The 27,798-nt window shown below is 41.0% G+C and overlaps 1 protein-coding gene across 1 annotated transcript in view; it reads right to left on the minus strand.

Moving 5' to 3' along the window:
• TCERG1L (transcription elongation regulator 1 like) overlaps positions 1-27,798 on the minus strand; it is a 417,427-nt gene that overhangs the window by 267,122 nt on the left and 122,507 nt on the right. Inside the window, exon 4 of the mRNA XM_082267390.1 lies at positions 1,843-2,040. Within this exon, the coding sequence (XP_082123516.1) occupies positions 1,843-2,040 (198 nt within the window). The remainder of the gene's footprint in view (positions 1-1,842; positions 2,041-27,798) is intronic.

Raw genomic sequence — 27,798 nt, forward strand, 5'->3', positions numbered from 1 at the left:
CCACCATGTGAATACTATGTCACATCTGCAGAGATGTATAGTAACTAAGTAGAACTACTTCACTACTGTACTTAAAGCGGAGTTCCACCCAAAAGTGGAACTTCCGCTTTAGGTGTTCCTACCCCCCTGACATGCCACATTTGGCATGTAATTTTTTTTGGGGGGGAGCGGGTACCTAGTTTTGACAGGTACCCGCTCCCACTTCCGCTCGGAGCGCTGCGGCGCCCTGAGCGGAAGTTCTCTTCTCCCCCTCCCTCCCTGCAATCTTCTGGGACACGTCAGAGGTCCCAGAAGATTGCCGGCCAATCACGGCACGCAGCGCGACTCGCACATGCGCAGTGGGTACCCGGCTGTGAAGCCGCAAACTGTAACAGCCGGGTGCCCACAGCAGTGATGCCAGCGCCGAGGGAGAGGATCGAGGCTTCGGGCGGCCGCATCGCTGGACCGTTGGACAGGTGAGTCAAATGGCTGGAACTCCGCTTTAAGTACCGAAAGGCGGTATCTGTACTTTCCTAGAGTAGAATTTTTTTCTCCTACTTCCACTTTTACTTCACTACATTTTTTCGATGATTTCAATACTTCTACTCCGATATTTTTTTTTTGTACTGCATAGTTACTCGTTACAATTATAAAAATTACCACGGCCAGAACAGTAGATGGCAGGTTTCCTGAAGCTCAAAACGTGTATTATCAGCACATACTGTATGTATAAATAAAAGCTGCATTTGAAATAATAAAAAACGATATGATGTTCAAACTTTTGACTTCTTTCTTTAATAACTACATAACACAGTACTTGTACTTTTACTTTCAATACTTGAGTAGCAATTTTTTTTCAAAACTACTGGTACTTTTACTTTCAGTACTTGAGTAGCAAAATTTTTTAAAAAACTACTTGCAATACTTAAGTACAAAAAATGTTGAATACTTTAGTACTTCTACTCAAGTCACTTTTTGATCGAGCACTTCCACTTCTACTCAAGTCACTTTTTGATCGAGCACTTGTACTTTTACTCAAGTATGGGTTTAGAGTACTTTATACAACTCTGCACATCTGCATGGTGCTTGGCATGCTGTTGTGGTGATGTCCCAAAGGGCACAATTGGCAACCTGGAATATCTGCCAAACACAGCATGGTGCCATGCAGTAAAGTAAAGCATCATGGCCAGGGCACTGTATACAGGCCAGGGAATCTGCCATCTCTGCTGGAGGTAGGCAGTAGGGGGAGTTGGGGATGGGGAAAACATGGATCAGCAGCTTATTTTTATTGCCTCATTGCCACCTGTGAATGAAGTCTGACACATTGAAGACCCAACTCCACATTTGTACATTTTTTTTCTAAATCACTGTTCAGGAGGAAAGGCAACCCACTGCCACTGTTGGAGCAGAAGAAGAAGGACCTGTGAAAGCACTGGACCGGTAAAAAGACTATAGGGGAAAAGGATGCATAATTGGGGGGCGCTTCAGGGAGGGAGGGCAAAGGTGGGGTGAAATGTGGAGATGTGCTTTATTGGCTTTCACGTGTTACTTACTCTTCACTGGTACTCTTTGCCATGCTGTATTAAATTGCATGCACCTGTGAGCATGAAGAAATGTGAAAACACATACTCTTAGCATAAATTGAGGGCCCCTATTTAAAAAAATATATATTGAAAATTCTTTGCATGACAGTTCCAACAACTGATTGTTTCCTGACAATCAACCAGATATAACGTTGTATCTCCAGACTGGCACCTAGTTCACTGATGTTTGACATATCTGTCTGGAAAAAATGTCAGTTCTCTTTGGAATTGTCGCTTGTGCAAGTGTCCTCATCTCAGTATAAATGCTATAAGAACTTACCAGGCAGTTGAGAGGTTAGAAATGGTATCTTGATTGGAGAGAAGGTCAGCATATGATATGGAGGAGCTCTGTGTGTGGTAAGGCTCGGCGATGACTCTACATCCAATCCTATTAATGCCGCAGGGGGTGCACTTACTGCACCCACAATTGCGATGGACTGATTGCTGCTGGCTGGCTTCATTCTGCTCTGACAGGTACCTGTAAGTAAAGAAAATATAATTTTGTGAATATAGGCAGATAGCACTGGGGATATCACAAGTACAATTTTTCCATCAAACAAGCTGTACAGATATATATATATATATATATATATATATATATATATATATATATATATATATATATATATATATATATATTATATACAGTATATGTATATAAACACACATGAAGTATATATCTAGAAAAAAACACTAAATCAAGCAATAGGGTCATTCTCATCCTATCCTCCTGTATCCATAAAAAAAAAAAAAAAAAATCGGCATACTTACCTTTTTTTTTTTTATAACTTCAGTCCAGATGCATGATGTCACAGGTCCTTTCTTTCCTCTTCTCCCTTTTACAGGGAGTAGAGCTTAAAAACTTCAGGGAGCAGGACCACACAATGATGTGGTTTATACTAGAGATCGACCGATTATCGGCAACACTGATATATCGGTGGCCGATATGCACTTTCCCTGATATATCGGAATCGGCCTTTGGATTTACCGATATTGCTGATATTTAGGAAAAGTGCATGTACCGGGTCGATGCCTGCAGCTAGAGGCATCACCTCAGTACCGGTGTTCATAGTCGACGGTCGGCTGACTTGTAATGACAACCAATGCGGCGGAGAAGCCGCTTGGCTGTCATTACACGGAGCGGGAGCGTCCCCCCTCCCGCCGCCTTCCGCGGCTCTCCCCAGGCCTCCCATCCCACCAGGAGACCCAGGCATCCTACCTGCACCGCCGCCGTTTGACAGGGTCTACATTTTTTCAAATTCTGCGCCGAGTACCCGGAAGTGATGTCATTACATCACTTCCGAGTACTGGCGGCGCCGAATTAAAAAAAACTTACAGCATTCAAAACAGCCAAACTTGGCGTTTTGAATGCTTTTAAGTGCAGAGGATGGGTTTGGGGTCTTTTAGACCCCCAGATCCCTCCACCACAGTACCTGTAGACATTAAAAAAAAAAAAAAAATTAATGTCCGAAAATATCGACCAATATCGGCCAATACCGATATCTGATAACCAAAATATCGGTATTGGCGTTAAAAAAACTATATCGGTCGATCACTAGTTTATACAGTATCACTCTCTACAGAATTGTGTAGTCAGTCCATTGCAGTGGTGGAGTCTTGACCCCCTAGAACTGCAGAAAATGGGTTGAATAACCCAGGACGCAGCATCCCGGGATTAGTGAGTCTACGGTGTATAGCCCCTGAGAGAGTTGAGTTTGATTTGTTTGCTTTTTGAACCCAACTGGATTTGAGCTTTAAAATATTATTCAGAATCAAGGATAATGTTATAAATCTTCTACAATAAAAAGCATAGAAAAAAAAACGATGGAATGCATGAGGACACAAGGCCATACAATGCATTTAGAGGAGAAGCGTTTTAACCTCAGGATGCGCCGGGGGTTCTTTACAGTAAGGGCTACAAGAATGTGCCACAAATGGTAGTAACTGTGGGAAGTATGGCTACTTTTAAAAGACTCTTGGACGTACATCTCAAGGATCAAAACATTCAGGGGTATGAGAAATGATTACGTCCACACACACCTACACAGGTTGAATTGGATGAACTATTAATAGTCTTTATTCAACCTCAACTACTATCTAACTATGTAACTATGTAACTATGTAAAATTAAACATACTGTAGTTTGCATGCATGCAAGAGAAAACATGAATGCATATATACATTCACACACACACATAAAGACTTGCAAAACAAGCACATGGTGCATCATCCACAGCAGTCAATAAGAATCCAATTAGCCAAAAATAAAAATCGAATTAGCAAGATTGGATATTTTTGTGTGGAGCGTTTACCGGTTTTGACAGGAATCATCTCCCCTCCACAAATTGCCAAATGTGGCAGTGGAGGCGGAGGGGAAGGGGGGGGGGGGGTTAGGGTACGAACAACCTAAACTTCCCCTTTTGGCTGGAGCTCTGTTTTAGGAACATACATTGGGTATAGAAAAGAATCACCCCTTTTAATATAATCATATTTTGTTGCTTTGCTGCCTGAAATTAATGCAAATACAGTTTTGTTTTATCCAGCTATATTTACTAGTGCAACGTATAACATCCAAATGAAAGATATAACACCAACATATCAGAAAAAATTATTCAAAACCGAATCACTGAGTTGGAAAAAGGATCACCCTCTTGTGTGAGTATTTTGTTTAACCACCTTTTTCTTTAATTAAAGCAAAAGAACCACACAAAATATTGACACTTTGGGCAAAACTTTGACATTTTCACTTAGGGGTGTACTCACTTTTGTTGCCAGCGGTTTAGACATTAAAGGCCACTTTCACACGGGCACATCGCCAGACGGAGTCCGTTCTGCTCAGCCGATCCCCGCTGAGCAGGCAGATGACAGCTTCGTCTCCGCTCTGTGTGCAGAGACGGAGCTGTTACATCCCCGCTGTCCTCTATGGGGAAATTGGATGAGAATGGACCGCCTGTCCGTTCTCATACAATCCGATCCAATCCAATCCTCCAGACGGATGGAAAATTGGGTTTCCATCCGTCTGGATTTCATGGACAGGATCGGATCAGATAGCAGTGGGTGTCAGCTGAGATGTCTCTGCTAACACCCGCTGCCCCATGGGGATGCATGGAGCATCTGATCAGGTCCGCCTGAAAAACTCACAGGTGGATTGGAATCAATCGCCCGTGTGAAAGGGGCCTTATACAAGCTGTACACTTACTACTTTACATTGTAGCAAAGTGTCATTTCCTCAGTGTTGTCACATGAAAAGATATAATAAAATATTTACAAATATGTGAGGGGTGTACTCACTTTTGTGAGATACTGTGTGTGTGTGTGCATATATATATATATATATATATATATATATATATATTAGGGATCAACCAATTATCGGCAAGGCCGATAAATCGGGGGCCGATATGCACTTTCCCCGATATATCGGTATCGGCCCCGGAGGTTACCGGATATTGCCGATATTACTGTATGTAATATTAGTGTATGTAAAATCCTAGCATCCACTTTATTAGTATTTTATATAATGTCCAGGGTGTGTTTTTGTAATCTAATAGTGTGAAATACCTTCATTACATCGCAGCTTGGTCCTTCCGTGACCCCCAGCTGTCAGTGGGGGAGGAGAGAAGGACAGCAGAGCGGGAAATGTAACGAAGGTATTTCACACTATTCTAATTTCAAACTCCTCCTCTGACAGCTATGAGAGGAGAAAACAGCAGAGCGGGAGATTAGTGAGGAGAGCCCGGATCAGCGATGTAATGAAGGTATTTCCCACTATTCTATTACAAAAACACACATTGGACATTATATAAAACACTAATAAAGTAGCTTCTAGGATTTTAATGACACTAAACTAGGTTCACCCAGGGTTCCTGGCAGGCCGGGAGGGAAAGGAAGACCGCACATTACAGCTAAAAGACCTACCCCACATGTTCACTACCAGATTTGTGTCAGAAATTGTCTTTATTTTTCAAAACTTTAAATGTACAAAATATCGGCCCATATCGGCAGATACCTATATGCAATGGTCAAAATATCTGTATTGGTATACAGATAATCTTCCCGATATTGCAGATATTACTGTATGTAATAATAGTGTATGTTAAATCCTAGCATCCACTTTATTAGTGTTATAAATAATGTCCAGTGTGTGTTTTTGTAATCTAATAGTGTGAAATACCTTCATTACATCGCCGCTTGGCCCTTCCATGACCCCCAGCTGTCAGTGGGGGAGGAGAGAAGGACAGCAGAGCGGGAAAACTAACCAAGGTATTTCACACTATTCTAATTTCAAACTCCTCCTCTGACAGCTATGAGAAAAGAAAACAGCAGAGCGGGAGATTAGTGAGGAGAGCCCGGAGCAGCGATGTAATGAAGGTATTTCCCACTATTCTATTACAAAAACACACACTGGACATTATATAAAACACTAATAAAGTAGCTTCTAGGATTTTAATGACACTAAACTAGGTTCACCCAGGGTTCCTGGCAGGCCGGGAGGGAAAGGAAGACCGCACATTACAGCTAAAAGACCTACCCCACATGTTCACTACCAGATTTGTGTCAGAAATTGTCTTTATTTTTCAAAACTTTAAATGTACAAAATATCGGCCCATATTGGCAGATACCTATATGCAATGGTCAAAATATCTGTATTGGTATCGGCAACGAAAAACCGATATTGGTCGATCCCTGATATATACAGTAGATAGATAGATAGATAGATAGATAGATAGATAGATAGATAGATAGATAGATAGATAGATAGATAGATAGATAGATAGATAGATAGATAGATAGATAGATAGATAGATAGATAGATAGATAGATAGATAGATAGATAGATAGATAGATAGATAGATAGATAGATAGATAGATAGATAGATAGATAGATAGATAGATAGATAGATAGATAGATAGATAGATAGATAGATAGATAGATAGATAGATAGATAGATAGATAGATAGATAGATAGATGCATTTAAAAATAAAATGGATGTTTCAATGATTTTATAACTGTATTTATTTTATATGTGGAGTTCATCCATCATTTTATTCTCTCCCGTTGATGTGCCTGTCCTGGAAGTTAGCTGTAAGCCCCCACAGAGGCTGTCTTATTTCCTGCCTGATGACACTCTCTCCAGGCTTCTGCAGCAGAAGGATTGTTCATAAAAATGTCAAATAATAAGGATGCTTTCAGTATTACAGGGAGGAAATGTGAAGGTTCAGCTGTTTGACAGTTTTATGAACGCTCCCTCGGCTGCAGCATGGCTCAGATCAAACAGTGTGCATTGACCAGTACAGTGTGCCTTATATACCGGAGCAAAAGAAATATTGAAAACAAACAAATAAGTCACCTGTGGATTACAAACCAATGCCTGAACATCATTATCCTCAATATTTTTCAGACATACAAAATCTGAAAGCTAGGAATTTGTTTCTCTGTTGTTTTGTCTGTAAGACGGCTTGTAAAGAGACACATCAATCTACTGTGTCTAATATTAATGTGAATCATGTTTCAACTATTTGTTTATGCGGCAGGATTTTTTTTTTTTGCTATACTGAATAAAATCCGAAGAGACTAGAGATTTGTATCAGTTTGGCACAATCACAATATTGTTTCTGTCTCCAGCCTTTTCTTCAGCATAAAAAAACATGCTCCTTGTACTTTTAAACTTTTAACCACTTCAGCTCCGGAAGGTTTTACTCGCTTCATGACCAGGCAGTTTTTTTGCTATTCAGCACTGCGTTACGTTAACAAACAAAATTGATATTACTTTTTTTTTCACACAAATAGAGCTTTCTGTTGGTGGTATTTGTTCACTACTGTTTTTTTTTTTTTTTTGCGATTTAAACAAAAGAAGATTGAAAATGTTGAAAGAAAGCCAATATTTTTTGTTGTGCTATAAAACCTATCAAAAAAAAAAAATCTAAAAAATCTTATTCTTCACAAATTTTTGCCAAAATGTGTTCTACTACATATTTTTGATAAAAAAAAAATACCAATATATTGATTGGTTTGTGTGAAAGTTATAGCTCCTACAAATTATGGTAAATATATTGGAATTCATTTTTTTTATTATTTTTTTTAATTATTTTTATACTACTAATGGCGATGATCAACTATGTGTAATGTGTGTAAAGTGTGCTGCTTTTTACTAATGATCTCTCAGTTTCTAATCCTTGCTTTGCAGGGATGAGAAACTGACAGATTGCTTCCTGTGTACAGAGCTCTGTGGTGAATGTCAACACAGAGCTCTCAGCTGTAAATGCACACAGTCAATCAGCAGGTCCTGGCTGTAAATCAGTGGTTGGAACTTGCTGATAGGCTCCCACTGTGTACAAATACAGTGGGAGCCGGCCAGGGGGAGCACATGTGGGCACCCTAAACCTGGAAGTAGGCAGCAACCAGCACCAGTGTGTCGCTTTGCCTACAGTCATTAAGTGGTTAAGTGGTTAAAGATCTCTTCTGATCTTTAGGGAGCACATGCGTTACGTTGGTTCTGAGGAAGCCTTGTGAGGGACTCACAAAAAAAAAATCTTTATGCAAGAACACTATGTGGGGGAGATTTACTAAATCTGGAGAGTGCAAAATCTGGTCACTGGTCCCCCCCAAAAGTGTCGAAAATGTCAGTTAGGTGTCCGATCTGTCCGCGGCAATGTCGCAGTCCCGCTAAAAATTGCAGATCGCTGCCATTACTAGTAAAAAAAAAAAAACAATTAAAATGACATAAATCTTTCCCGTAGTTAGTAGACGCAATAACTTTTACGCAAACCAATCATTTTTTCTACCAAAAGTATGTAGCAGGAAACAAATTGGCCTAAAATGTTAAAAAATTTTGATTTTTAAATTTTTTTTGAGAATATTATATAGTAGAAAGTGAAAAATATTGTTTTTTTTCTTTCAGAATTGTTACTCTTTTTTTGTTTATAGTGCAAAAAATAAAAACCACACAGGTGATCAAATACCACCAAAACAAAGCTCTATTTGTGGGGGAAAAAAAGGACTTCAGTTTTATTTGGGTACAAAGAAGAAAATATATATAATACTGCACTAGGCAATACTGAGTAGAATTTCTGTAGCGCAGGGGTGGTGGTATCCTCTACCTACCTCCTCAATAAAAAAACTTGCAGTGGGCAAGATTTGGCCCAAGAGCTGTAGTTTGAAGATCCATGCTCTATGAGAATGTAATGAACATGCATGCTCCAAACAGGCACTGCTAAACTGAAGTGAACAGTTTGCATTCCCCCCCCCCCCCCACCAAGTCCTGGGGATGGCATTGAGACAAATACAGTGTTGGAGATCTGGAAAACAGCAAAATGAGGCGTTTTTGGCCAAGTTAAAAAAAAAAGTCACGTGCATTTTGTGAGAGGGAAAGAAAAATAAGCAAACGGGGGTTTATTATTATCTTAAAGCACAATTTAACCCTTTTAATTAACTACTGTAATGCAGTCATGCTTCATATACTGTTAGAAATAAAAAAAATATATATACAGTGTCTCACAAAAGTGAGTACACCCCTCACATTTTTGTAAATATTTTATTATATCTTTTCATGTAAAGTAGTGAGTGTACAGCTTGTATAACAGTGTAAATTTGCTGTCCCCTCAAACTAACTCAACACACAGCCATTAATGTCTACACCACTGGCAGCAAAAAATGAGTAAACCCCCAATGTTCAAATTGGGCCCAATTTGCCATTTTCCCTTCCCAATGTCATGTGACTCGTTAGTGTTACAAGTAAAAGAAACACAGGCGCCACTCTAAGTGCAGTAAGAAGGTTTTAATGTGAAATAAATATCATACACCAATATACTCACAAACGAGTATGTAAAGGGAGCATCATGTATTAATGTAATGAGGAAGGAGCGCATGCTCCGCAAACGCGTCGCTGCCTGCGCCATTACGTCACATCCGGGAAGTGACGTCAGAGAGTGCCCCTGCGTTTCAGCTACTAGGAAGCGCCGTCATCCATCGGCTGTTACTGATTACCTGAGACCGCCGGAGCCATCCTGAATCACAATCTGAACAAACAGACCATTTATATTAATACATGATGCTCCCTTTACATACTCATTTGTTAACCCAGACGCAATGAACTGACATCACTTCCGGGTTTACCCGGATGTCATTGGCACCATTTTCAAAAAAATAATAGCATTTAAAAATGCCGATATTGGTGCTTCGAATGCTTTTAAGTGCAGAGGAAAGATTTGGGGTCTTTTTGAGCCAAGAACCCTCCATAAAGAGTACCTGTCATGTACCTATTGCTGTCACAAGGGATTTTAACATTCCTTGTGACAGCAATAAAAGTGATATATTTTTTTTTCAAGCCACAGTTTAAAAAATGAAATAATTAATAATTAAAAAAAAAAAAATTGCCCCCCACCACCGTGTTTGCGCGCAAAGGCGAACGCACTCTTCGGGTTCCACACATGTGAGGTATCACCATGAACGTCAGATCATGGGCAGTAATTCTAGCACTGGACCTCTTCTGTAAATCTAAAGTTGTAACCTGTAAAGGCTTTTAAATCATCACTTATGGATAGTAAAATGTATTCTTTTGTCGCCGTTGCACGGGTGTGCACAATTTTAAAGTGATACTAAAGTCTTATCCTTTTTGTTAAAAATAACAAACATGTCATACTTACCTGCCCTGTGAAGTGGTTTTGCGCAGGGCAGCCTGGATCCTCCTCTTCTCGGGTCCCTCTTTGGTGCTTCTGGCTCCTCCCTCCTGCTGAGCGCCCCCACAGCAAGCAGCTTGCTATAGGGGCGCCCAAGCCAAGCTACAGCTCCCTGTGTCTCTTTAGACATGGCCCTGCGGCCTGATTCCAACCCCCTTGCTTTCCTAATTGGCTCACTGACTTTGATTGACAGCAGCAGGAGCCAATGGCGCCATGCTGCTGTCTCAGCCGAGACACTCCTGCAACATCGCTGGATCGAGATGGGTCTCAGGTAAGTATTAGGGAGGCTGAGGAGGGCTGCTGCACACAGAAGGCTTTTTATCTTATTGCATAGAATGCATTAGGATAAAAACACCTCCTTCCTTTACAACCACTTTAAAGAATGACTAGTTTGGTATCTCTTTACTTGGTGTAACATCTATAATATTTTATTTAAAAAATTGGGTTATGTATTGTGTTTTTTTAAATGAAAATTTTTAAAAAGTGTTTTTTTTCCCAAAAATTTAGTTTGAAAAAACGCTGCGCAAATAACGGGTGACATAAAAAAGATTGCAAAACCCCCCATTTTAATCTGTACAGCCTTTGCTTTAAAAAAAAAAAATGTATATTGTTTGAGGGTTCTAAGATATTTTCTAGCAAAAAAATACTTATTGTTACATGGAAACAAAAAGTGGAGCTGAAGTGGATAATAACTGAAATTGAGGTTTCTTGTAGTTGTTACAGTGTGGCTTGTACAAATTCTAAACATGTAAGATATTTTAGGAGATCCTATGGGACAAATGTCAAAAATTTGGGTTTAAACTAGGTTGACGAAGACATCAGATCCTGGCTTAACACTTGACTTATCGGGATCTCCGTGCATTAATTTCCCCTAATCTTTACTTTGACTTCAAAAATTTCTATTCCAAATATATTTTTAGAACCTTTTCTCCATGAGTAGAGGCTGCTTTCATTCTGCAGTAAAGAAACAGCAAATTTTTTTTCATTAAAAAATCTTATCATTAAAGAGCAGTCCTTGAGCTCCAGTCCAATGCTATACGAAAAATCGTTTGAACTTATTTCCGAATAACGAACACTCGAGCCGTAAAAGCAAACAATTTTGCCATCGTGTAATGACCGAATTCTGATAAATAAATCATTCAAAGAACATAAATGAATCCATTTTTCGTATGTTAGTCACGTATCCCTAGTGCAAACAGTTCGGACGAGAAACACATTAACCTTTAATTTCTCGTTCGGTCGGCAGAAATTTTCCAAACTTGTCCTTCGTATTTTTGGCTCAAAAATGTCCTAACCAATTACTGATTTGTGCCTCATAACTGGCCCAAAAACGAATGAACTGTCCAAATGACAGATTTTCAAAAGATTTTTCGTCTAGTGTTTGGCCACCATTAGGCTGAGATGATGTCCTCAGCCTCCTTTACCACAGTGCTAAGACTGCAAAATTGTAACTTTGTACACAAATCACAAGGTAAGAGGCTGTAGCAGGGGCTGATCCGTGTTAGGCATTTCTGAACACAACCAAAAATTACACAGACACCAGACATGTTTAAGCCAAACTCTCCATTTAGCCACTTGCCTCCAACTCCTGTACCGGTAAGTAATTTCAGTTCAAGTGGTTGTATCGGAGTGTTGCCGAGCAGGCATTATCCCGATACCATTTTTTAGAGCCCACGGTCAGTTCTCTTGTAATAACAGTTGATGAGGCTAAGCAGCCACTCAGCTGGTATTACAAGCAGCCGGAGGGGACCTCCCCCGCAGCCTTCCTCAGCTCCCCCAAGGGACCAGCCGCCATGTCCGCCAGCTGGCCAGAGACCCGAGCAAAGCCAGTATCAGCTTTGATCGGGTATTGGATATGGTAACCCGGAAGCGACGTCATGGCATCACTTCCGATTTACTCGGGAACCAAAGTTTTCAAAAATCAAAAGTATTTAAAAACACTGATCTTGGCACTTTGAGTGCTTTGAAGTGCAGTGGAGGGGTTTGGGGTTTGTAGATCCCAGATCCCTCCATAAAGAGTACCTCTCACTGCCTATTACTTGTGATTCCTTGTGACAGCAATAAAAGTGATAAAAAAAAAAAATAATTCAAAGGACAGTGTAAAATAAAAATAAAAAGTAAAATAAATAAGAAAAAAAAATGTAAGCTCCCCAGCCCTCCGTACTCACACGCAGAAGCGGATTCATACGTAAGTCGCGTCCGCATATGTAAACAGTATTCAAACCACACATGTGAGGTGTTGCCGCAAACGTAAAAGTGAGAGTAATAATTCTAGCACAAGACTTCCTCTGTAACTCTAAACAGGTAACCTGTAAACATATTTAAATCGTCACCTATGGAGATTTTTAGGCACCATAGTATATCAACATTTCATGAGCGTGCGCAATTTTAAAGCATTACATGGTATGTATCTATTTACTCAGCAAAACATCATCTTTCATATTATACAAAAAATTGTTTGTGCTAGCTTTATTGGGGTTTTTTTAGTTCATTTCATTTTCCAAAAAAATTGTGTTTGAAATTGCATTGTGCGCAAATACAGTGTGACCTAAAATATTGCAACAACTGCCATTTTATTCTCTAGGGTCTTTGCTAAAAAATATATATATAGTGTTTCGGAGTTTTCTAGCAAACAATACTGATATTAACTTGTAAGCAACAAATGTCAGAAAAAGGCTTGGTCTTCAAGTGGTTAGAAAACATAAGTTGACTCTGGATGATACCCGAACAAAGATGGCACCATCTTTCTAGAGAGAAAAGCAGTTGTTATTGGGATTGCAGAGGGCATTGTTATGGGGATTGGGGGGTAATTTGATCTCAGTAAGGGGTAATAAATACCTGGAAATGTACATGTTTATCAGAAAACATGCAGTTAAAATTAAAAATACAGTCTAACACAGAACCATAAATAATGTAAAAGGGTGCGCTGACTCTAAATGAAAAGTGGCAGCAACTAGGATTTCAAAACCTTATTGGAAAAAACATGTTATGAAAAAATTAAACTAGTGCGCGCAATGATAAATAATATTGGAAATAAACACATCCAATAAATGTTTTGAAAAATAAGTAACATAAATGACTGTGCAACACTTCAAAAATGAAGGGTGATGACATGCATTATATTAAAATATAATAATGTGAATGAGTCCAATAAAAATATAAGTGAAAGTGACACGTGAATCTTCACTGAAGTGTTCCGGATATTGTGGATATCCTCTTTAGGAATTCAGCAGTTATAAATATCCTATGTGGCACAACGTGACCCAAACTCTGCAGTGAGATGGCTCCTTACCAACTATCCACCAAAAAGTGGCATATAAATATACACCCAATCACTGGAGAGATGGTCCTCTAGCCATAGTGTCGTCCCAGCATTCAGTGTGACACCACGTGATGATAAATGAATATTACCAGATGGCTGCAAAGAAACAGCCTGGAATATATTCCCAAGTAAGGACCACAATGGAACAGCAGAGATAGAGGATTCTGTGTTAAATGTTGCTATCCACACTGGAGGTTTCACAGGGGCTCTCTCATATCAATAAATGATGCTCCATAAAGAAAGCTTCACAAGCACTAGATAGTAAATACGAGTGTCTTCAATATTAGCTGATATATGGTGACAGTTGCGGTTTCCCTTGCTAATATTGAAGGCGCTCGTATTTACTATCTAGTGCTTGTGAAGCTTTCTTTATGGAGCATTATTTATTGATATGAGAGAGCCCCTGTGAAACCTCCAGTGTGGATAGCAACATTTAACACAGAATCCTCTATCTCTGCCGTTCCATTGTGGTCCTTACTTGGGAATATATTCCAGGCTGTTTCTTTGCAGCCATCTGGTAAGAGGCATATTCATTTATCATCACGTGGTGTCACACTGAATGCTGGGACGACACTATGGCTAGAGGACCATCTCTCCAGTGATTGGGTGTATATTTATATGCCACTTTTTGGTGGATAGTTGGTAAGGAGCCATCTCACTGCAGAGTTTGGGTCACGTTGTGCCACATAGGATATTTATAACTGCTGAATTCCTAAAGAGGATATCCACAATATCCGAAACACTTCAGTGAAGATTCACGTGTCACTTTCACTTATATTTTTATTGGACTCATTCACGTTATTATATTTTAATATAATGCATGTCATCACCCTTCATTTTTGAAGTGTTGCACAGTCATTTATGTTACTTATTTTTCAAAACATTTATTGGATGTGTTTATTTCCAATATTATTTATCATTGAGCGCACCAGTTTAACACAGAACCTTCCTCATCTGTCATGAGCAGGAGGTAAGATGAGCCCTTTACGTCACTGGGCCATCAAGAATAGCCTTTGCAAAATGGTTGGTATACACTTATTTAAAAAAGAAAAGATATATTATAGTTTGTCTGTTACGGGTTCCTTTTCCCGCATTGGGGGGTTGAGGCTCCAAGGGTTTTTGGCTGGTTGAGGTTTTATGGCTAATGTCCGTCTATATCTCAGGTCAATACTGTATATTACTTTTCTATTGCTGGTTAGTTGTCCATTGTTAGATCCTTTCTTAAGCTTGTACTTTGTACTAACCTACTGTTGCTGATGTATTTGTTTGTTATGCACTTAAAATTCAATAAAAATTGTTTAAAAAAAAAAAAAAGAAAAGAAGGGGGGGGGGGTCTGTAGTTTAGGGAAATTTCTATGGCTATTTTTTTTTATGTTTACGCAAACCAAATGTTTATGATAATTTTCAATTATTTATATAAGATCTTTAACATATAAACATTTATGACTGGGTCCTAAGGTGACGCTCGGTTTACAATGCAAGAATGCAAAGTGGAAAACTATGCAAGCAGTGATAAGAGTATTTAAAAATATAAGCCTATCACTGCCTGCATACTTTTTCACTTCCTCTGCTATCGGTTTAATTATGACATTGGGTGTATCCTTTGCCTGACTTATCCAGTTCAAGAAAAATACAACATTTATATTAAAATAAAATAATATTATATAAAATATTATATTTTATTTGAATATAAATGTTGTATTTTTCTTGATATTAGATGCTGACCCAAGCTCTTTAAAAAGATCTCCAAAAGCCCCTGAGGAAGTGGTTAAATCCCGCAAAACATGTCGGGCACGATCCACTAGGATGACGCTCATTACAGTTATTATACTGTTTATTTTGTCTCATCCATGGTATCAGTATTATAGAGCTTCTCCAGATGTAATGTATAATTGTCTATATATGATTTTTCTATGTGCTTTGTGTTTTTCACAAATGATTTTATGGTGATTGAATAAATTTATATTTTTATATAAAATTGTTATTCTCTGTTTATGTCCAGTGTTTATGGTACCATCAAAGTCCATCATGTCTCTATATTTTCATTCTATACATATAGATTAGAACGTAGGTACCTCTTTACACAATTTGACACCCTGGAATTCAAAAATTAATTTTTAGTACTTTACATAGTAAGTCAAAATGTAAAAAAAAAAAAAAAAAACCCTGAAATTGATATTATATTTTTCCTTTATTTCCAAAATGTGAAGCAATGAATCATAAGGATTTGAAGGTTAAACTTTTATCCATGGCACTTGAGTCAAACTGTTTCTAAAAGGTACTTAAAGTGATTTCAGTTAATTGTTAAATGTTTATTCAGCCAGTCTTTTCTAACCTTGGCAGTAACTGGCCGCAGGCATGCGGATATTTTTGATATGTGTCTCTGTGATTTGTTTCCATGCTCAGCAGAATCATTATCATTCTAAATGGTGCTATAATATATGTCAGTGAAACATATGTGAAGTTATACTGGCTCCCATTGTTGTCGGCGTGACCCTGGACACTCTGCGGAATGCTCAGAACAGTATGAAATCGCTGCTCCGCTCAAAGTGTGCTAAGTATAATGTAGGTCAATGGTGGCACCGTCATTTCAGGTGACATTACTGCTCTCAGTAATTTGGCAGGCTAGCTAAAGCACAAATGAACCTGACAAAAGATCTAATGAGTTTACTTTGATTTCTGCTGGCTACATTTCCTACATGAATTCCGTTCTATTAAATTTGACGTATTTAATTTCCAATTTTTAGAGCCTAAAATACAGTATCACCCCTCACATTTTTGTAAATATTTTATTTTATATATATTATATCTTTTCATATGACAACACTGAAGAAATGACACTTTGCTACAATGTAAAGCAATAAATATAAAACAGTGTTAATTTGCTGTCCCCTCAAAATAACTCAACACACAACCATTAATGTCTAAACCGCTGGCAACAAAAGTGAGTACACCCCTAAGTAAAAATGTCTAAATTGGGCCCAAAGTGTCAATATTTTGTGTGACCACCATTATTTTCCAGCACTGCTTTAATCCTATTGGGCATGGAGTTAACCAGAGCTTCACAGGTTGACACTGGAGTCCTCTTCCACTCCCCCATGACAACATCACGGAGCTGGTGGAAGTTAGAGACCTTTTGCTCCTCCACCTTCCGTTTGAGGATGCCTCACAGACACTCAATAGGGTTTAGGTCTGGAGACATGCTTGGCCAGTCCATCACCTTTGGGCCCAGTCTCCAAAGGGAGGGGATCATGCTCTGTTTCAGTATGTCACAGTACATGTTGGCATTCATGGTTCCCTCAATGAACTGTAGCTCCTCAGTCCCGGCAGCACTCATGCAGCCCCAGACTATGACACTCCCACCACCATGCTTGACTGTAGGTAAGACACACTTGTTTTTGTACTCCTCATCTGGTTGCCACCACACACATTTGACACCATCTGAACCAAATAAGTTTATCTTGGTCTCATTAGACCACTGGACATGGTTCCAGTAATCCATGTCCTTAGGCTGCTTGTCTTCAGCAAACTGTTTGTGGGCTTTCTTGTGCATCATCTTTAGAAGAGGCTTCCTTCTGGGACGACGGCCATGCAGACCAATTTGATGCAGTGTGCGGCTTATGGTCTGAGCACTGACAGGCTGACCCTTCAACCTCTGCAGCAATGCTGGCAGCACTTAAACGTCTATTTCCCAGAGACAGCCTCTGGATATGACGCTGAGCTCGTGCACTAAACTTTAGTTATAGGGTCTTGGCAATCTTCTTATAGCCTAGGCCATCTTATGTAGAGCAACAGTTCTTTTTTTTTTAGATCCTCAGAGAGTTCTTTGCCATAAGGTGCCGTGTTGAACTTCCAGTGACCATTATGAGAAAGTGAGAGCTATAACACCAAATTTAATATACCTGCTCTTCATTCACACCTGAGACCTTGTAACACTAACAAGTCACATGACACCGGGGAGGGAAATTGGCTAATTGGGCCCAATTTGGACATTTAAACTTAGGGGTGTACTCACTTTTGTTGCCAGCAGTTTAGACATTAATGGTTGTGTGTTGAGTTATTTTGAGCGGACAGCAAATTTACACTGTTATACAAGCTGTACACGTATTACTTTACATTGTAGCAAAGGGTCATTTCTTCAGTGTTGTCACATAAAAGATATAATAAAATATTTGCAAAGATGTATGGGGTGTACTCACTTATGTGAGATACTGTATATGATGAAAACAAAAAATAATAATTTAGTAGATCTCTGAAATACATGCATATTTCCCCATGCTTTCTCTTAATAATGTATTAGGTCAAGAAAAATACCTAATGATTCTGCCAGAAATCCAGTAAGCCCATAGCTTCCTATTTGAGTTAACAGCCCAGTTGTCTTCCTTCTGGTCTACAGAACACTCCTATGCTATAGAGACTAGGGATGATCGAACTTTTCAAAAGTTCAGTTCGACCAGAACACCTGAACTTCCCGAAAGTTCGGCCCGGATTTCAGAACCCCATTGAAATCAATGGGACCCAAACTTCGGTAATCAAAAAACACAATTTTGAAGCCCTAAAACCCAATAAATGCCCCTAAAAAGTGCCTAGGGACTATGCCTCAGGGACTATTAATCACACAAAAAAAAATTCTTAAAAATTGTCATTTTTGATAGAGAGACAATTATTGAAAAAATTATTGAAAAAAAAATGAGATTTCTTTGGGTTTAGTGTCTGGGGGGGGGGGGGGTGTCTAAAAAGTGTACCTGTGAAGTTTCAGCTCTGTAGCATGTCCAGAACCAGAAAAAAAAAAGTTTGTTTGTATTAGAATTGCAATAGAACAGGATAGTGGCTCCGCTATTTTCACACCTTGCCGGTTTTGTAGCAGGCATTTTTTTGGGCATTTTTTGGGGTTTTTTGGAGGCAGGCATAACATCAGAACTTCTGTGTAGGGGTATATATACACACACACATGTGGCTTCTCTGCTATAACACCTATATATGTGTATAAATACATATAAGTGTGTGTGTATATATACCCCTATACAGAATTTCAGATGTTTTGTCTGCCTCCAAAGATCCCCAAAAAATGCCCAAAAAAACGCCAGCGCCAAAAAAAAAAAACGCCCAGGTGTGTTGTTGCAGGCGTTTTTTTTTTTGGGCATTTTTTGGGGGTCTTTGGAAGCAGGCATAACATCTGAACTTCTGTATAGGGGTATATATACACACACACTTATATGTATTTTTACACATACACATATATAGGTGTTATAGCAGAGAAGCCATATGGGTGTTAATTATTTCATTAGCGCAAGCATAGGTTTCTGCTACTTTCACACCTATATATGTGTATGTGTATATATACATACATGTGTGTGTGTGTGTATATATACCCCTACACAGAAGTTCTGATGTTATGCCTGCCTCCAAAGACCCCCAAAAAATGCCCAAAAAAACGCCTGCAACAACACACCTGGGCGTTTTTTTTTTGGCGCAGGCGTTTTTTTGGGCATTTTTTGGGGGTCTTTGGAGGCAGGCAAAACATCTGAAATTCTGTATAGGGGTATATATACACACACACTTATATGTATTTATACACATAAACATATATAGGTGTTATAGCAGAGAAGCCATATGCCTGTTAATTATTTCATTAGCGCAAGCATAGGTTTCTGCTACTTTCACACCGATATATGTGTATGTGTATATATACATACATGTGTGTGTGTGTATATATACCCCTACACAGAAGTTCAGATGTCATGCCTGACTCCAAACATGTCCTCAAAAAAGCCCTATAAACGCCTGCAACAAAAAGCAGGGTGACAGGGGCGAAGCCACTATCCGGTTCTATAAGTGTTCTAAGAGAAACGATCTTTTCTCTATAGCGGTCACCCTGACATGGAAGGGTTTTGTCACCCTGACATAGCAGTCAGAGTCAGTTAACCCTACACTACACTACGGTCCCCTTACACTTAACACTTTCTCTACAGAAACTAGATTATTAAATCTAACTATAGTGGAAAATAGTACCCTATCTACACTAGATATCCCTTTCCTCACACTAATAATTGCTAAATGACACTTTGAGAGCAGAATTAACAGAACTGCTTCCACTCTCTTCCACAGCCCTGTATTAAAATGATAGAGATTTGGCAGGGCTATCTTATATACTGGGGGGCGTATTCACTAATGATTGGCCTCTGGACCCCCTAGTCACTCCAATCACATTCCTAGCATTCTCCTGCCCCCTCAATTGGCTTTTACTGATGGTTCTGGTCCAATCACGGGCTTTTAAAGCCCAGTTCCTGTCCCATTGCATTTTGGTCGGTTCTGGTTGCCGAATTCCAAACTTTTTCAGCAAAAAATTCGGAATTCGGCCGAACCTCAAACAGTCAATGTTCGGGTCGAACCAATGGTCGACCTGAACCATTCGATCATTCCTAATAGAGACAAGGAGAGGAGGAGGTGTTCTGCAGTTCAAAATAAGGAAAACTTGACAGGATTGACAACACTGCTTGGGATTTCAGTGCAGTAGAGGTACTGTTTTGTTAGCTCAAAGAGAATGCATGCTGGAAATCTGGAGGGTCTGGGGGATTTTTTTAACTGCAGTATTAAAAGGGATTAAATGTGGGGAAATGTGTAACAGATGAGTAAGGCCCCCCCAGACGACATCATTCTGTGATGAAACGCGTAGGGCGGAGTGATGTGCTGACATCAGTGCGTTCTTTGGTTCCCAGAAGTGCAGGTTTCTTGTGCTTTGCCAGCAGGCAAGGCTGTTATTAAGGCGTTTTAACTACTGTATTGATGTAAGTTCAACCTTACCTTTTTTTAAGAAAGTATATTATAAGATTTTACACTATGTGGAGCATTTTTGGTTATTTTTGGAACAAAATCATGGAGGCAATATCTGGATGACCTGCATCTTTTGGCTCTGAGGGAATTCCATAAGAGCTGTATTGAAAGGCCCTGGCTGGGTGCTGCTGAGCTTCTGTTATAGAAAGTCCCATATAGCTGATGTTCTAGCCAAGATCTCACATTTTAATGGTGGATGGTGACTACACTCAACTGTCTTGATATTCTGGTAACATATGAGGATGGCTTTATTTCATCCTATTCCTTTTTCATTTTTTATGTTTTTTTACTCTCACTGGATTATATCATTTTACAATATTTTTATTGGACTTTATTGTTGCAATTATTGATAAATTATATTTTCATGTTGTGATTGAATATTTAAAATAGTGTGACTCTTTATGTCTTAAAGATAAGTAAGATATTTTGAAAAGGGTCAAGTCCTTTTGACAGTGGGTGTCATGGGTCTGCCTCCTAAGGGTTAACTTAGTGCAGACTAATTGCAATGATTGGCAACAGGCTGCCCTATTTAAACACCTCAGAAGCACTGTGTCATTGCTGTCTGATCTGCAGCTTTACTTTCAGTCTGTTCCTGTGCTTGTATTGATTCCTGTATTGACCTGGCTTGTCTGACTTCGTTGCTATCTCCAGTCCTGACCCCGGCTTGCTTTGACTCTGCTATACCTGCTTCCTGCCTGATATCCTGCTGCCAACCCCTGCCTGTACACCGACTACTCTCTGCCTGCTGCTTGAACTGTATCTGATTACCTGTGTCTGAAACCGGCTTGTCTGACCCTGCTCCAGTCTTTGCCCATCCAGCTCCTTCCAGTGCCTGGAGACGCTGTCCTGCATCCGCTGTGCATCCGCTGTGCATCCGCACCTCTTTAACTGCTTCTTCCTGCTGCTCAGCAATCCAGCCGTGTTCAGTGACTTATCAGCTACTCTTCTCAACTGCCAACAGAAGACCAGCGCAGGCACTCTTACCTCACTGCGCTCTTGCATCCACTGTTGCAACTCCAGTGGTGCTTGAGCCAGGGCTGTACAGGAGGTCTCCCTCTGCACGTCAGGCTCTGCTACAAGGTACATGACAGTATCAGACAGCCATGTCTGAGCCTGCAAGAGGGACCTCTGCAATGGATGAGATCTGTCAACATCTCACAGCCCTCAACCAAGCCATCAAGTCCCTGCAGGAAGGCTACGTCCAGCTGGATGAACGTGTGCAGTCTTTAGCCACCTCTGCAGGACCTATCACAGCTCCCTCTCCTGCTGCTGCACCAACGCTGACTACTACAGCACCCACCGTGATGATGCTACCACCTGAACCCAGGGTTCCTACACCTGAAAGGTTCTCGGGGGATTGAAGCAAATTCAGGGCATTTCGCAATGCATGCCAGTTATACTTTGCCCTGCAACCCCGGACTTTCTCTCTGGAATCTACTAAAGTAGGATTCATTATCTCCTTACTTCAAGGGGAACCCCAAACCTGGGCCCACCGTCTGCTCAAGGAAAATAGTGCTCAGATTCATGCTATGTCCTCTTTCTTTGACGCAATGGCCCAGCTGTACGATGACCCCCAACGAACTGTCACGGCGGAGGCTGCTCTCCATGCACTCCAGCAAGGCCGCAGAGCGGCTGAGGACTATGTCACGGACTTCAGACGCTGGAGCGCGGATACACAATGGAATGACGCAGCTCTGCGACACCAGTTCCACCTTGGATTGTCGGAAGGTCTTAAAGACGAGTTAGCCCGGGTTGGAGTACCTAATACCTTGGAGGGCCTTATCACCCTGGCTATCCAGATTGACCGTCGGCTCCGTGAGCGTCAGAAAGATCTTCCCCGCAGTTTCGTCCTACATGGATGATGCCTAGAGCTCCAGTTCCTGCTCATCCTATGTTTACAACTTCAGCTCCAGCCAGTTCAAGTTCTATTAACCCTGCATCAGATGTCCCTGAACCCATGCAACTTGGGTTAATGCGTCCTGCATTGTCTCCTGAAGAGCGACAACGCCGCCGACTAGGCAACCTATGTCTTTACTGCGGAGAAGCCGGCCACTATGTGCGGACCTGTCCTATTAAGATACGTAAGTGTCCATCTGTCTTCCCTGATAACCTGTCAACCTTATCTGCTAATGCAACTCACCTAGCTCTCCCACTCTCGTTCCAGCTTCCAAAAGGAACTATCTCAGTTAATGCCATTATTGACTCTGGAGCACGCATTTTTTTCATTGACTTAAGTTTTGCCACTCAGCAGCAAATTCCTCTGCGACCCAAGACTCAAGGACTTTCTGTCTACCTGGCAGATGGCTCATGTATTAGATCAGGACAAGTTACTCAGGAAACACCTCCATTACCCGTGATTACTCCTACTAAACATAAGGAGTTATTGAGCCTGGATGCCATCTCTTCTCCATTATTTCCCATCATCTTGGGCCTACCTTGGCTTCAAGCCCATAACCCTCAGATTGATTGGAGTTCCGGAGAGGTCAGTTTCCAATCACGCTACTGTCAAAAACACTGCTTTTCTGAATTCCCTGACGCCTCATTGACTCTGTTATGCACGGACCCTGATTCCGAAATACACCAGTTGGTGCCTGAGGCCTATCATGGGTTTGTTGATGTTTTCAGCAAAAAGGGGGCTGACACTCTCCCTCCACATCGACCATATGACTGCCCGATTGAACTATTTCCCGGGGCCGAGATCCCCTTTGGGCGAATATTTCCACTTTCTGAGCAAGAGGCCTTAAAGGAATATGTTGATGAAAATCTAAAGAAGGGATTCATCCGCTCATCTACTTCTCCTGCAGGGGCGGGAATTTTCTTTGTTACTAAGAAAGATCAGTCTCTGCGACCATGTGTGGAATTAAATAAAATCACGGTTAAAAACCGCTATCCCCTTCCCCTCATGCCTGAATTATTCCAGAGATTAAGGTCCGCGACCATTTTTACCAAGTTGGACTTGCGAGGGGCCTATAACTTGGTCCGTATCCGCGAAGGAGATGAGTGGAAGACAGCCTTTCGTACCAGATTTGGCTACTTTGAATATCTGGTCATGCCCTTCGGCTTGTGCAATGCCCCTGCCACCTTCCAGCATCTTATAAATGATGTGTTCAGAGACTTTCTGGATATCTTTGTAGTCGTGTACTTAGATGACATCTTGATTTTTTCTACGTCCCTTGACCTGCACCGAAGACATGTCAACCACGTTTTGGGCCGGCTCCGCCAACATGGACTGTATGCTAAACCCGAGAAATGTGAATTTGAGCAGCAGAGCATCCAGTTCTTGGGGTTGGTGATTTCCGCAGCAGGAATTAAGATGGACCCCCAAAAGGTTTCTGCTATATTAGACTGGCCTGCACCTACAGATAAGAAGGGGATACAACGTTTTGTGGGGTTTGCAAACTTTTACCGGAGATTCATTAAAGGCTTCTCTGCTATCATTACCCCAATCACGCAACTGACCAAACAGAACCTGCGGTTCTGCTGGAGCCCAGAGGCTCAAGACGCCTTTGAAACTTTAAAGAAATTATTCACTTCAGCCCCTATTCTCAGCCACCCTGATCCATTGCTTCCCTACATACTTGAAGTGGATGCCTCTGAAACAGCAGTAGGGGCAGTTGTTTCACAACGTCAGGGTCTTAAAGATTTAATGCATCCTGTAGCCTTCTTTTCACGCAAACTCTCCCCAGCAGAAAAGAACTATGATGTAGGGGATCGAGAACTACTAGCCATCAAAACAGCTTTGGAGTACTTGAGGTCTGCCAAGCGTCTAAAGCCTCGTCAAGCTCTGTGGGCATTGTTCTTTTCTAGGTTTTCTTTCCATATAACCTACCGACCAGGATCAAAAAATATTAAGCCAGATGCTTTATCCCGCATGTATGATGACCCCAAGGAATCAGTAACCCCAGATACCATCTTACCCGAAGGTAACTTCCTGATGATACAGTCTGACCTACTCTCACAGATAAAACTAGCCTCCGTGGGTAGTGTTGAGCGAACACGGACTGTATTATTCGTGTTCGTACCGAATAATTGGATTTTTTGTACCCGAACACGGACACGGACACTTTACTGTATGTTCGGGTAAAAATCCGTGTTCGGTCGTTTTATTTCCGGGTTTTGCATGCTTTGGCGCTCTTTTCATGGCGGGCTTTCAACAGCCAATCAACAATCGTTTAACTGGTGTGCCTTAAGCCATCCCAGCCATGCCTGCAAATGTCTCAGTAGCTGTGATTGGCCGTCTGAAGCATGTGACCAAGTCTTTATAAGTTCGAGGCAGCCGCAGCGGCGTCATTATGCTGCTTAGATTCAGGGACAGAGCACACATCAACGTGCTGGCTGCTGATTAGGGAAAGATAGGCAGGAAAAAACCATTTGTGTCCGGATAGAATTGAGGGACAGGTCGGAGTGTTTAGGCAGGGCGAGTTGTAGGCATTTTAGGGATAGAGTCTGCTGAATTATAGGGTCAGTGTCTTCTACAAACTACAATCGATATTGCTGTGTGGGGGGTGGGGTCTGCACTCAATCCTGATCTACGATCTCTTCTCAATCCTGTTAGGGACAGAGTCTGCTGAATTTTAGGGAAACTGTGTTCTACAAACTACAATCGATATTGCTGTGTGGTGTGGGATTGGAGATAGGCAGGTGTCAGTGATCCACATCCATTTTTCTGTGTGTGAGCTGCAGTGAACACAATCTTTTTGGGCTGCAGTGAACACAATCTTTTTGGGCTGCAGTGAACACAATCTTTTTGGGCTGCAGTGAACACAATCTTTTTGGGCTGCAATGAACACAATCTTTTTGGGGTGCAGTGAACAAAATCTTTTTGGGGTGCAGTGAACACAATCCTTTTTGGTGTGCAGTGAACACAATCTTTGTGGGGTGCAGTGAACAAAATCCTTTGTGGGGTGCAGTGAACACAATCTTTTTGGGGTGCAGTGAACAAAATCCTTTTTGGGGTGCAGTGAACAACATCCTTTTTGGGGTGCAGTGAACACAATCTTTTTGGGGTGCAGTGAACAAAATCCTTTGTGGGGTGCAGTGAACACAATCTTTTTGGGGTGCAGTGAACACAATCTTTTTGGGGTGGAGTGAACAACATCCTTTTTGGGGTGCAGTGAACAAAATCATTTTTGGGGTGCAGTGAACACAATCTTTTTGGGGTGCAGTGAACACAATCTTTGTGGGGTGCAGTGAACACAATCTTTTTGGGGTGGAGTGAACAACATCCTTTTTGGGGTGCAGTGAACAACATCCTTTTTGGGGTGCAGTGAACACAATCTTTTTGGGGTGCAGTGAACACAATCTTTGTGGGGTACAGTGAACAGAATCTTTGTGGGGTGCAGTGAACACAATCTTTGGGGGGTACAGTGAACACAATCTTTGTGAGGTGCAGTGAACACAATCTTTGTGGGGTGCAGTGAACACAATCATTGTGGGGTGCAGTGAACTCAATCTTTGTGGGGTACAGTGAACACAATCTCATACTTCTGAAGGTTTGAGGGTGCTGCCTGTTCCATACTCCCCCTACTCCTCATCTAGCCTTTTAGGGGTACAAACAATAGTAATTGGGGCCTAGTGTGGTTGTGTACGTGTGATATACATACACTTTTTTGGGATCATATTTTCTATTCCGCTATTTAATCAAAAACCTTTGGGGATCAGTTAAATTGGGGGATAGTCTGTGTTGGTACGTGTGAGAGAGATCCACCTTTCCAAGTTGTTGGGGTTCATCTCATACTTCTGAAGGTTTGAGGGTGCTGCCTGTTCCATACTCCCCCTACTCCTAGCCTTTTAGGGGTACAAACAATAGTAATTGGGGCCTAGTGTGGTTGTGTACGTGTGATATACATACACTTTTTTGGGATCATATTTTCTATTCCGCTATTTAATCAAAAACCTTTGGGGATCAGTTAAATTGGGGGATAGTCTGTGTTGGTACGTGTGAGAGAGATCCACCTTTCCAAGTTGTTGGGGTTCATCTCATACTTCTGAAGGTTTGAGGGTGCTGCCTGTTCCATACTCCCCCTACTCCTAGCCTTTTAGGGGTACAAACAATAGTAATTGGGGCCTAGTGTGGTTGTGTACGTGTGATATACATACACTTTTTTGGGATCATATTTTCTATTCCGCTATTTAATCAAAAACCTTTGGGGATCAGTTAAATTGGGGGATAGTCTGTGTTGGTACGTGTGAGAGAGATCCACCTTTCCAAGTTGTTGGGGTTCATCTCATACTTCTGAAGGTTTGAGGGTGCTGCCTGTTCCATACTCCCCCCTACTCCTAGCCTTTTAGGGGTACAAACAATAGTAATTGGGGCCTAGTGTGGTTGTGTACGTGTGATATACATACACTTTTTTGGGATCATATTTTCTATTCCGCTATTTAATCAAAAACCTTTGGGGATCAGTTAAATTGGGGGATAGTCTGTGTTGGTACGTGTGAGAGAGATCCACCTTTCCAAGTTGTTGGGGTTCATCTCATACTTCTGAAGGTTTGAGGGTGCTGCCTGTTCCATACTCCCCCTACTCCTAGCCTTTTAGGGGTACAAACAATAGTAATTGGGGCCTAGTGTGGTTGTGTACGTGTGATATACATACACTTTTTTGGGATCATATTTTCTATTCCGCTATTTAATCAAAAACCTTTGGGGATCAGTTAAATTGGGGGATAGTCTGTGTTGGTACGTGTGAGAGAGATCCACCTTTCCAAGTTGTTGGGGTTCATCTCATACTTCTGAAGGTTTGAGGGTGCTGCCTGTTCCATACTCCCCCTACTCCTAGCCTTTTAGGGGTACAAACAATAGTAATTGGGGCCTAGTGTGGTTGTGTACGTGTGATATACATACACTTTTTTGGGATCATATTTTCTATTCCGCTATTTAATCAAAAACCTTTGGGGATCAGTTAAATTGGGGGATAGTCTGTGTTGGTACGTGTGAGAGAGATCCACCTTTCCAAGTTGTTGGGGTTCATCTCATACTTCTGAAGGTTTGAGGGTGCTGCCTGTTCCATACTCCCCCTACTCCTAGCCTTTTAGGGGTACAAACAATAGTAATTGGGGCCTAGTGTGGTTGTGTACGTGTGATATACATACACTTTTTTGGGATCATATTTTCTATTCCGCTATTTAATCAAAAACCTTTGGGGATCAGTTAAATTGGGGGATAGTCTGTGTCGGTACGTGTGAGAGAGATCCACCTTTCCAAGTTGTTGGGGTTCATCTCATACTTCTGAAGGTTTGAGGGTGCTGCCTGTTCCATACTCCCCCTACTCCTAGCCTTTTAGGGGTACAAACAATAGTAATTGGGGCCTAGTGTGGTTGTGTACGTGTGATATACATACACTTTTTTGGGATCATATTTTCTATTCCGCTATTTAATCAAAAACCTTTGGGGATCAGTT

The sequence above is a fragment of the Pelophylax lessonae genome (genome assembly GCF_965119305.1).
Source record: "Pelophylax lessonae genome assembly, chromosome: 9".
Taxonomy (NCBI): Eukaryota; Metazoa; Chordata; class Amphibia; order Anura; family Ranidae; genus Pelophylax; species Pelophylax lessonae.